The sequence below is a fragment of the Montipora capricornis genome, chromosome 8 (assembly GCF_036669925.1).
Source record: "Montipora capricornis isolate CH-2021 chromosome 8, ASM3666992v2, whole genome shotgun sequence".
NCBI classification, from domain to species: domain Eukaryota; kingdom Metazoa; phylum Cnidaria; class Anthozoa; order Scleractinia; family Acroporidae; genus Montipora; species Montipora capricornis.
In genome coordinates this window covers 24,295,747-24,308,246 of record NC_090890.1, presented here as the reverse complement: position 1 = coordinate 24,308,246, position 12,500 = coordinate 24,295,747, and the positions used below count along the sequence as shown (strand labels likewise).

The window sequence follows — 12,500 nt, the reverse complement described above, 5'->3', positions numbered from 1 at the left end:
GGTTACCATGGCAACAAAAGAACCACCTAAAAGGGCCCTATATTTCGTGTTTAGGCGCTTATATCTCAAAAACAAACTCGGTGACCCCCACTTTTAATTTTGTTGCCAGAGAGTGATTAGCACACTAAGATAAAACTCTGCAAAGTATAGCATTTTCACTGTCAATACAACCACTGACTGCCTTCGCGATACTAAGTTATGGAAAGCGAGATTTTGCAGAGACAGAGGGTCGTAAGACAGAGATAGGGGAAAGATGCACGCATCGCCGAAGGGGAGGTGGGAGGGGCAAAAAATTCCACACTAGACCAGAACGGCGTAACTTGGCAAAAGAGACCGAAAACCAGAGAAGGTTTACATAAATAGGCAAATAAGTTCCCTGGGGACTTGAATAGCATTGTCTCCTAAACCCTGAGGTGTTACAAGGATATTCGCGTTGCGCGCAGGCTGAATCCGTGGCTATTTTGACAGTGAAAATAGTTTAAGCAAATTCTCTGGAGCAGATTCATAGCAACCTTAACAACTGGAAAATTTTAAGGTGGCTGTGAATCTGCTTCAGAGAATGTTTTGTAACTTTGCAGAGAGTTTCATCTTTGCCTGCTAATCACTTTTCAGCAATAAGAAATGGGGGTCAGCGATCTCGTTTTTGAGACATAAAACACGAATCATTGGCTTTTTTTAAATGGTTATTTTGTGGCCACGGTAATTTATTACGTCACATTAATATGTGCATCTTGTCCTCATTTATGTTAAAGTTCATAAGTGCTGTACGTTTCTCCAAAAGGTTTTTCTTCGGGCACTCTGGCCTTCCCAACGCTTAATTATTGATATCAAGGCTCGGACCCAATTTATGTCATAAGTAGAGTACTTGTTTCACGCTAATTTAATTTAAGCTATGACAAACTTTTATTCGTGTAGGTCCATCTGTATACAGTGGCAAAGGATGCGTGAAGACAATTAGTATCTCCAAAATTGCTTTAAGTGGCACCCTTACTGCTCTGCATTTGTTGTATACAAAGCAAAATGGACTGTTTCGTTGTTGATGCTTGGTGTTTTGAGAAAGAGGCGATAAAAATGAATGCCATAAGGCTCAGCGACATGGCAGGGTAGGTTCTTTAATGAAAGAATAGCAAGCTGATAATGAAGGGATGGGGGAAGGTACGTAAAGGTTCCTTTTTCACGCACCGTTCCAGAGTTCGTTGCGGCCAAGGATGACGAGTATTAACTCACAGAACACAAAATACACAACTGTACATCATAAAGACGCTTGTATTAAACTCAGCTACTTTAACAATACAGATGCAAAAAAAATCTAAGTCACCTAAAATATGCTTAAATTTTCTGGATGTCACGTGTACGCTTGGGTGAGTATGGAAGGGCTTGATTATATTGGGAAACCCTTTTTTAAACAATGTATGAAGTAAAAAACATTGATTTCACAAAGTTTCAGCTGCGTCTGGTAATTCTCGCATACCGCAATGGATTCAAGAGTAAAACTACTAGGTCTTCATGGTTATGGAACAGAATTTCAAGCAACCCGGCTAAAAGAACTATTTATCAGTAATTTGAAATCACTGAGGCAGCGGAAGATCCTTACTAACACTATTTAAGACTAAGACTTTTAATCTATTTTTAAGAACCTCAGCCAAAGTTAGCTTTAATTTTACGTTGCACCACGGATTTTCTTTCCACCTTTTTCCCCGTGATTTCAGTTTCACTATCAACATTACTGTATCGCAATGAAATTCAATTATTTATTCTTAAATTTCCTTGTTCATTTTAACTGATATGTATAAAACGCCGATCCGTCCAATAAGATGTTTGCAAAAAATAACATACTTTCATTTTAAAAAGATAAATCCTCGGAGATACGAGAGAAGTCATTAATATATGTTTGTTTCTTTAAGTGCCACAATTGAGACAAAATTCACGCCGGAGTGAAAGAAAGTCTGATGTTTGAGCTCAGTCGCACTGTACAAACATCCTGTACTTTGTTATGTCATTCCAGTTGTCAATAAGATTTCTGCTTCCGCTTGTTTTCAAATTGCCTTTTTCATCTCATCATATCTTCCTGTAGTCTTGATTAGTGCCTAAAGAGAAAATACAATGCTTTTTAATTAAGACCAGGCACAGATAGTTTCTGATTTAGTTCCTGCCGCACTCCTTCGCAGCCCTTATTTTTGTTTCATATTGTGATATTGAGGTGGCCTCTCCTATAAGCCTGGTGGTTTCCTGAGGTCTCCTCGCCTAACAACCTGCTGTATGCTTTTTTAAAATCTGTTATACACATAAAGGCAAATAAATGATGATGATGATGATGATGAAGTCAAGCGAGTTGCTTTTAACCAACTTTAGATTTCAAAACCTGATTTAACCATTTCTCTCTTCAAATGCACTCATAAGACACTTTCACTGTATGCCAAATCTTGTTGAAAGTATTTTATGCGTAAGTGATTGGTGACGGAAGGGATTTATTTCGTAATTTTCCTTAGTTCAGATGAGAATCATTAAATACAGGATCGCTTAAGGTTCAGCCCTATTCAATGTTAATAGCAGAAGCAATAAGTAACCGACACTTGTAGTTAAATTCTCCTGACCCTCCCAGACGAACTCGTAACTAGTCCAGCTTGTTTTATATTCTCCTTTAGCCAACTGCTGTTTGTCAAAAAAGATGGCTTTGGTCTTTTTTATAATCCCAAAACAATTCCAAGGTCGCTTTGGCGAGAAGAGACAGGAAAAACAAATAATGGAAGTTTTGTAAGATGTCCTACAATTCCTACAGTGCGATGGTTGTGTTTAGGCTTAGAGGAAATTCTTCAGTTAACTACTTCTGCTTCATCAAAACCTGTCAATTTTCTTGGAAATACGTAAATTAATATAAGTTAAAAGGAAGGATTTTTTGCAAATGAATCTGTGATGTTTACCTTGAGATTTTTCATTTTCATTTCCTCCAGCATATATTGAAGCGCTTCCTTGGCTCGAGGCTTTACAGAGTGATCGCACAGTAGCTTCTCCGCCACGTTCACAGGATTCTCACGACGAGAATTTCTCATTTTTTTAAATTCAAGGGGTTTGTACAGGGAAAATAGTTTCTGGAAAGCAGTCTTTGACATCGAAAGCACACAGTGATGCAGGGCAGTGTTTCCCTCTTCGTCCACACTTCGTACATTAATTTCCGTCTCCCGTGTCTTGAAGGTTGAAATGAATTTTGACTTACTTTTCGTAACCGCTACCGACAAGGAAGACATTCCTGGAACTAGTCCTAAAGCAGCTTTGTGGTTTCTGTCAAACTGAGGTGGGAGAGTACAGTTTAGGTCTACTTTTCGTGCGACTATAAGATATTGCATCACATGAGGACTCATTGACGGAATTGAGCAGGCTTTTAAGAGTGCGGTGTAGCCCTTCATATCCTCCATCTGCAATTGTTCAATACTGAACTCCTTAAGACGAGCTTCGATTTGTTCTGTGGTGAGGTCACCTTCCTTTTTGCTTCTTGTGTACTCATTCCAAAGATCAACGATAGCCCTTGTTACTTCATTGGTTCCCGCCTGGTATTCCGCCACTAATTGCATCCCGTAGTTTTGAGTGCTGTCACTGGCGCTGTCGTAACTTTTCCCTTGCACGTTTTGTTGGCTTGGGGTAGGTGTATTCTGCAACTCTGTTGCTGCGTCTTGTGAGGAGTACACTGAGATAGAAGTAGTTTGGCTGCTGTCGCTTGAGCTAGTCCCAAATATTTCGATTGGTTCGTCGACGTCTGGAATCACTACGACTTCTAGTTTTGCTGAATCACTTGAGCTCCCTCTGTCAAGGCAGGTATCATCCTCCCAAAGTTTTCTTTTTCTGTTCGTTGTCTCCCTTATGTCTTCAGGTATACAGCCACCGTTTTTAATCTCGGTACTGATCCTTGGACCTCTGTGTGCAGTTGACTTCGACTCCTTCTTTTCATTTCTTGGAACCTTACAGCTCTCTCGATCTAATTCTCTCATTAGGACGTTTTCCACATCGCTTTGTATTGCTGATGCTTTCTTGCTTGTATTGTAATTCTCAACGTTTGTAATGTTAGCAAGGTTAGCAAGGTCAATTTTCTGTCGCTTGCATGGGGATTCAGGAACAGATGAACTGATGCATGAAGAATCGGTACTCCAATGGTCAGATGAGACGCCAGTTGGTTCCCCATCGGTAACAGGCCCATCATTGTCAAACAGTGTTCCACCTGAGTCGACGTCCCTTGCTGTTTCGTTGTCGTGTGTAGCATCGTTTTGCTTAAAGCATGCCTCAATCAGAATCCACCGTAAACTATGTCGGTTTGGGTCGGCGGCAGACAAAATTGCGAATTGAGCTTTTCTGTCACTCATTTCCGAAAAAAGACAAATTCCATTGTGAGTTGATACGCTTTCCAGGGTGAGGCGAGGCCAGCGTTCGATGGCATCGGCCGTACTTATGATAAAGACAATCTTCTCTTTAGTAGCACAAAATCTTGAGTTTAGCTGCATCATGCTCGTTGTGGTTCGATTTGACGCACAGTAGGACGCAATAAGGACTGGAATCTCATTCGTATGCGCTTCCTCCGAATAATCCTTCGCTTCTAGTTGGTCAACAATTCTTACTGTATGTAGTTCGTCCACTTGATCGTCTCGTCGATCATACCCAAGGTGGCCTTTGAAACATTTATCAGGACCAGCTTCTTTTAGAAGATTTCGAAGATGCTCCAAGATAATACGTTCTTCCAAGTCTTCGGTCAGCTGGCTTGAGGATGGGCGATCCTGCAAGACGCTTTCTCTCCTCCATTGAAAGATACTTGGAAAAGAGAGGTCTTGGATCCAATCCTTGTATTGAACTTTTAGAAAATGGTAACGGTTGCATTTAACAACCCACAGACCAGCTTTGTCGCAATCATCATTGAAGCGTAGGTCTTCCCAGCAAGGCCAAGGACGGTAAAAAACTTCCTCTTTCACCGTGCTTCGAACATTCAATAGGATCACAGCGTATACCTGGGTCTTTGCGAATGAGTTTCTCACTCTTGGAACACTTCTTAAAAGTCCTAGCACGCCATAGCTTCCATGGTGCGTTTCGGTTTCATGGTGATTTTCAGTGAATATTTTAGCAGGACCTGTGTAAAGGTACAGTGGAAACTGTTTTGCAAAGTTACCCTCTAAAGGGTATGGACCCTGATATTCTCCAAAATTGGGCGGCATTTCCTTTCCTTCAGCTATTTTCTGAAGATGGCTTAGAGGCTTAAAGAAAGAACAACGTTCCATCTTAATCACGCCATTGTCATCCCTTAAAACCTTGGCATTTGATGGTGTCTGCGTGCAAGAAGAAAATACTGCTTCGGACATCATGGCGACGTTATCATCAATGACAAAAACGTACTCCAGCTTTAAGGCAGACGCAATTTTCTGGATGAACAGCCTAGCATATCCAATGCCTCCTTCTTCTGGTCCTACTTCACAACTGGGCAGTTCTTCAGGCAACTGAAAAATGGCAAGAACTTTACCCCAAGTGGCTTTATAAGCCTGAAACTTTCTTCTGCGAACCACAGCAACTTGCACGCAAGTGATCACACGATTCTCTTCTTTCATTACGTGGGTGTAATTAAGAAGACACTTTCGTGGATCATCTCTATGCGAAGGGTGAAATATCCAGTATGGCAACGTGGGAACATCGTTTTCCTGTGGTGCCCAGCTTCCCCTGGAAAGACTTTGTTCAGCTGAACCAATGTCACTGAAGTGTTTTCGGAGATGACTGTAGGGTGCGCGGCTTGCCGGTATCGAACATTCAACACTTACTGACTTTCCATCCAGGTCCACCAGAATAGTTTGCAAGCATGGTTCTTGACCTTGGAGAATTCGTCCACATTCCGAGCAATTTTCGAAGTGATACCAATGCCAAGCGCGCATGTGATGTTCGGAATCGGTCTTAAGGTAGTAGCGAGAAGACTTGAATGGTTGCAGCCCAACACTTTTCATCAGAATGAAAGGATTTTCCTTGCAGTCATGCGTATAGAAGCAACCCCCAAAGGAGTACTTTCCCGGCGCCACAGGTTTTTCCAGGAGGCTGGGAGCCTCTTGGATTGTTTTCCAGTAGGGATACTCCCAGTTTTTTGCTTCTGTTCTTTCCATAGATTCATTAGCCTTTATCTCTTCTGAGGAATCACACTGTTTGTAGTAGTACAGGAAACCTTCATCAAAAGAAGAAACACTCTTGGATGGAATGTCTTCTCTTTCAAGGATATCTTGTCTCAAGAGTTTTATAAGACATAGATATGTTCCTGTTTTTCCAATCTGAGGTTCAGCTTGGAGAAGGATTCTGTTACAATGCTTTTGCGTGTTTTCGTGGTCATAGCTATCCTTATGCGCTTCATAGTCGTTCCAGCGAAGTGAAGATGCTCTCGTGCTGTGACTTTTGATCATGTACCTGTCAGGTCTGGTACATTGAATCGCGCTCATAGCTGGAGACCTTTGCAAAGATTCCTTAAGCCTGTTGTAGAGTACCCGCCCAACCAACACATAAGGGATATCCTGAACACGTGATTCACCGATACGGACATTTGCATAGCGGCACATTCTTCCAAGCTCTTGGACTACACTGGAAAGAAACAGTGGAGATCCCTCTTTGAATTCCCTGCTACTGTCGTAGTTTAGCCGAAGATCGAGGCAATCAAAACTGTGGGGGAATGTATCTCCCATACGACCTTTATCCACCAAAATTAGGATGCAAGCAAGATTTTCCAGGTCTTCATACTTCGTAATTGACTTGTGCACGTGTTTACAATTCATACACTTCTTGCGGCCAGGTTGTAGGTGGAGTTCCTTACAGCAGCAGTCAAATTTGTACTCACAGTTAACGGGCTGCAACTTAACAAAGAAAGGGCTTGCCGATTTCATCAACTGTTTCTCGATCTGGATTCCGCCATAGTCTCTTATGACTTCAAAACGTTCTTTTAGGCAGGATATCCTCCTTGCCAATATTAAAGTGTGGAAAAATTGATTTGCTGTCTCCATGCTCTTTGCTCGTACGATCTTCATCTTGACCGATCGTCCCTTTCCGCTTTCGATCAAACTCTGCACTAAGAAACTTGTTTCATTTTCTTGGACATTCCAATACCAGGTCTCAACCAGGCCGCCGTTTTGCTGGAGGTTTTGTTTGATTTCATCGATGATTGCAGCTTCTCGTGTGCTTCGAATGAAGTCTTGGAAATCCTGTGGTGAAAGATACATCAAGCATAGGACAAAGGAGAAAAGGATACTTGATCCCTGGTCAATGGCGTTTGCCTTTACTTGTTTCTTCATTCTTGCAAACTCTTTAATGTCCTCTTTTAACGCCGTTTTTGCCTCGTTGCAAATCTCTCTTTTAACTAATTTGAATGCCTCAGGATGGATGAATTCACTTTTCTGCAGTTTTGCGTCGAGCTCTCGTGTAAATTCGTCGAGCTTCTCGTCGAATTCCTTAGCAGGTGTTGAGTGTACGTCTTTTGATAGTGCCATGCGTATTTTGTCGCTGGTGTCATAGACGCTGGCATGAAGAATATGATAGCAATACTCTGCACACAGCAAGGCGTCAATCTTGAAGAATGATGAATCGGTCTTGAGCTTCTTATCTCTTTTCAGCTTGTCTACGATCCGTTGAAAAAACGAATCCTCTCTTATTTTCTGTTCCTCCGTAAGGTCACATTTCATAGTGCTGAGGTAGTAGTTTAAACTTACATACTGTTGTCCAACCGAGCTGACTTCTGTTGGCCCATACTGTTCCAAGTAGAACTCGAACGAAACCGTAGCTGCATTGTTTCTGGGTTTAATGATAGTCACACACCCTTTCCTTTCGACTTTCGCAACTTCTAAGGTGACCAGGCCATTGTCATGAACTGCCAAATAGTGATCTGGTTTATCACGACAACGAAATGCTACAACGTCGACGCCAAAATCCAGCTTGACTTCAAACTCGACTGCTTTAGATGGATCATTGGTGGCTTTTAAATCTTCTGTTATTGTGAGGACCCTTTTCTCACTTTCCAAGAACTTAATTGTCACAATACCATGCCCACCCTCAACAATGAATTCTGTCGCGTCACGTTCAGAAGTTGTTACAGTCATAGGCTTCTGTGATGCTACTTGTAGATAGCGATGCTTTGCGTCATCTCCAGTGTACAACGTCGATTTAAGTTTCATCCGCATTCCTCTCTCAAAGTTTTTTAGCTCAACTTCTGACCAATGGACAACGTGTAACTCCACTTCTTTGGAGGTTTGTTTAACGTTTTCTAGGAAAGGCTGTGTCCCCAGTACCAACAGATCGCCAGCTCTGTACTTGCTTTCACTTGTCGTAGTGTTGTCACAAAGAACTACACATCGGACTTCAGGAAGGCGAGAGTTGCTAGTCAGGAGATTAAAAGGAGTCGCAGAGATCTGAACCACCACCACATTTCTTGGTGAGTTGTCCTTGCACCATTCATTGATGAACAGATTGTGAGCAGATGACTTTCGTGCCTTATCCTTGGTGATTCCCCAGTGGCACTCATCGGCTATGATAACAAAGAGGGTTTGGGGTTTTTGCTGGACAGCCAGCTTAAGTTGCTCGAAATACCTGTCATTCTCATCGCTGCGAACATACATAAACATTCTCTTGCAATTGTTTGCATTCGGTTCTTTACGAACCTTCAGCTCTTCTTCTGACAACACACCTGCATCTGGATGACGAATCCTTTTCTCCGTTTGATCGCTGAGCATTCGATACCTCGCTGTGTAAACCACAAAGTCAACATCGTTGAAGACATCTTTTAGCCTTGCAATTTTGTGATAATGCCACATAATTGCGTTGATTCGCTTCTTGAGGATATGTGCCATCTCTATCTGCGACGGATAATAGCAAGGTTTTTCCGGATTGGCTTGCACTTCTTCGACGATGTCTTCTTCGTCCGAAGGGTATCCCTCCAGGAGGATATCCTCCTCCTTCTCGTCGTTGGACTCCTCTTCAGCAGCTTCTAATTCCTCATAAAGCTTGATATCAGCATCTATATCTTTCCTTATCTCTTTTCGAATCTCTCCATATGGATCTACGTCTTCGTTCACCAGAACGGCAATACTTTCAATGTGGACACTTTCACTCGGTGGGTAAAGAAAAATCTTGTGCCCATTGTTGCGGAAATTTGAGCAAACCTTGCGCACTTTTACTGAGAAAGCTCTGTCGTCACCAAACCATGTTTTTCGCTTTTGGTTCAGATCTTTTAATTCATCCATCAACTCTGGCGTAGCCTGGAAAAGTGTGAACAAATGACCATGGCGTCTGAGCGTGACTGCATCCACAATTTCCGCCATGAAGTCCAAAAAAAGTGATTCAGTCATTGAGTCCGGAGCTGACCAACAGTGCCTTTCATAATCGTTTAGCTCGGGCAGGGTTGTCCAAAACGGATTGTCTGATGTCGAAAAATTAACGACCACTGGAAGTGTATCCTCTTCACCTGCAAATATTCAAGTTTGGGACAAGAAAATCACTATCGTGGAAAAGTAACTTATTAGAATATTAGATGTTTATCGTTTAATCGTACCTCGGATACCAGAGGCAAGCTTAGGTTTTCATTTACTTCAAACAAGCCTCCAGAGGTAGCAAAGGTGATACAAGTAAAAAACTCGTGGATAAATCCAAATCCTGAGCAGTCATGAAACTAACAGGGACTCGGCCGTCATAATTAACCATATCTTGGGCAACCACCGATTTACAGTCAATAATCGTTTTATTTTCTCAAACGTCGGACGATATAAAACTACCTAGCTTTACCAGACATAGTCTTGAATATACAATCTTTACCTTTCCCTGGTGCTAAAAAACGCGGGTTCATGAATACATTTTCTTCTAACACCTAAAACTAAGAGTTTTCAGGGCCACAAAAATCGAAATTTGTAAAAGGGGAAATTTTCCAGATCTAAGACGCCCCCCGTTTGACTTAACAAAATAATTTATCATCTCAAGAGAGAATCCACGACGCAGCAAGCAAGCAGGAATCGTACAGGAATAGCATGGGCTCCCACGCTTGGCGGGTAGTCTGGGTAATTGCCAACTTCACCCCAGTAAGGGACACGCAGTTCCAGTCGATTAGACAGCAATCAATGAGAGATCCGGACAACATTAATGAGTCCTTTCGAAACATTGATACGAATCTACAATATGCAACCACTGCATCCACTAATACCCCACCGTTCGCTTGCATTTCTTCATCGATCTCTTGTGCGTCCGAAGGATATTCTTCCATGAGGATATCCTTCTCCGTATTGGACTCCTCTTCAGCAGCCTCTAATTCCTCATGAACTGTAATATCTTTTCGAATCTCTGAAGGTAGAAAAGATAACACAAGTAATAAACTCGAGCATAAATCCAAATCTTGAGCAAAATGATAGGTTATGAAACTAACAACTAAAAGGACTCGGTCGTTATAATTAACCATATCTTCGTCAACCAAATATGGTTGGTCGGTCGGTAAATATACTGTAGAACAGATGACAATACTCAGCAACATTGTGTGAGGGAGGAGGGGGGGTGTAAATTCTTTCCTGAGTAGGGGTGTGTGAAAATGAAGGTGAATAATTTGTGTCACTGTCTCAACAGTTTTGTCCAAGACTGTAGCTGATATCGAAGCAGTATGGGCTAGTGGTTAGAGCGCTTGACTTGAGATGCGGAGATCCTGGGTGCAAGATCCGTTCTCACAACTCGATGAATTTGATCCTGCGAGGTAGTCCCTGGTTCGACTCAACTGCACTTGTAAATAGCCAAGTGGTTTGCTCCAGCAAGTTGAGATTCTTAACAGTTGTTGTTATTGTTCTGTTCTGCCGTTTCGTTAAATGCTTTCGTTGGCCCTGAAAGGCCCATATGGGAGTGGTCAATGACGCATTTAAAAAAACCCTTACCGAAAGATGTAACACTAACTACTTGTAACCACAGGGTGCAGAGGAGTTTTTTTGGACACCATGGAGGAGGCCTAAACACAGGTAACCCAGGCTCACTGTGTGTAGGTAAATATAGAGAACATATGAGGCGAAGTTTAGGTCTGAAAATTTGCTAGAAAATGGAAATAAAAATCGATAAAACTTACCATGTGGTGAGCTGTTGTTGTCTTTAATACTTACACGAAGTTTCGGGAAAAATGGTCCCCGTTCACCTTCCTTCATATTATAGTGACATGGTAGGACACGGAATCCGATCGACCCAAAACAAGCACGATTTCTTTCGTGAAAATCGAATCCAGTCGCTAAATAAACACGCCAGGCTCGTGGAACATGAATTTCTCTAAACCATGAATCCACTGAAGCATATCCAGGTAGCAACGCGAAGCCACCAGACTCCGTAAAACTTGTAAGTTAACCTGCTAAAACGGTGGCCAGAAAACGTTGTGGCCAAGTGCCCAATTCAAAATGGCACTGAACTCGGGACGCCTGGTGACGAGGGGAATATATGTCCCCCTGGAGGGAGGGGAGTCCCAGATTGCTCAGTGAGTTTTGTTTTTAGCAATTTGAGACTCCCCTCCCTCCAGAACTTATTAAACTCGTAACCAGGCGTCCAGAGTTCAGTGCCATTTTGAATTGGGCACTTCGCGAGTACAACGCTTTCTGGCCGCCATTTTAGCAGGTTAACTTACAAGTTTTACGGAGTCTGGTGGCTTCGCGTTGCTACCTGGAGATGCTTCAGTGGATTCATGGTTTAGAGAAATTCATGTTCCACGAGCCTGGCGTGTTTATTTAGCGACTGGATTCGATTTTCACGAAAGAAATCGTGCTTGTTTTGGGTCGATCGGAGTTCCTACGCTGGCTTCCGTTTCCTACCTTGTCACTATACTATGAAGGAAGGTGAACGGGGACCATTTTTCCCGAAACTTCGTGTACGTATTAAAGACAACAACAGCTCACCACATGGTAAGTTTTATCGATTTTTATTTCCATTTTCTAGCAAATTTTCAGACCTACACTTCGCCTCATATGTTCTCTATATTTACCTACACACAGTGAGCCTGGGTTACCTGTGGCCTAAATCGACGGTTTCCCTCCCTTTCCTCTTTTTCTTGTTGTGTACGATCCAATAAAACGCCTCTGCACCTTGCGTTGTAACCAGCCTAGATCCATTTCTCTGACTGTCGCTAAATATTACGAGGCTTTTTAAATAATGAGTGCACGAGTATGCGTCGTCCAGTATATGTCATGATTACATTGCTTTAGATCAGTTGGCTTCTAGGAAAGGTCATAATTCTAATACGGCCTTAATGAACTATATGAGCCAATATTAAAAAAATACCATAATACTCTTTGTTTGTCCCTCCAAAATTTTGCATAAGCATTGCTTTTATTTTCTCTTGGGACTTATAACGATCCCAAGAGAAACTGATGGAAACAATGCTCATGCAAAATTTTGGAGGGACAAACAAAGATTATTATGGTATTTTTATATTGGCAAATATAGGTGCCACTATACATGGCTTAGCTGGCTAGATGGTGGTGCCGAGTTAATCAGGGTTTTTCCACCTA

At 42.1% G+C, this 12,500-nt stretch overlaps 1 protein-coding gene across 1 annotated transcript in view; it reads right to left on the bottom strand.

Annotated features, from left to right (window-relative positions):
* Nucleotides 1-1,248: 1,248 nt before the first annotated feature.
* The window catches only part of LOC138060145 (uncharacterized), a 35,360-nt gene continuing 24,108 nt past the window's right edge, over nucleotides 1,249-12,500 (bottom strand). The window contains exons 2-4 of the mRNA XM_068905861.1: nucleotides 10,186-10,317; nucleotides 2,922-9,451; nucleotides 1,249-2,087 (exon numbers count right to left, since the gene is read on the bottom strand). Of these exons, the coding sequence (XP_068761962.1) occupies nucleotides 2,037-2,087; nucleotides 2,922-9,451; nucleotides 10,186-10,240 (6,636 nt within the window). The 5' untranslated portion in view covers nucleotides 10,241-10,317 and the 3' untranslated portion in view covers nucleotides 1,249-2,036. The remainder of the gene's footprint in view (nucleotides 2,088-2,921; nucleotides 9,452-10,185; nucleotides 10,318-12,500) is intronic.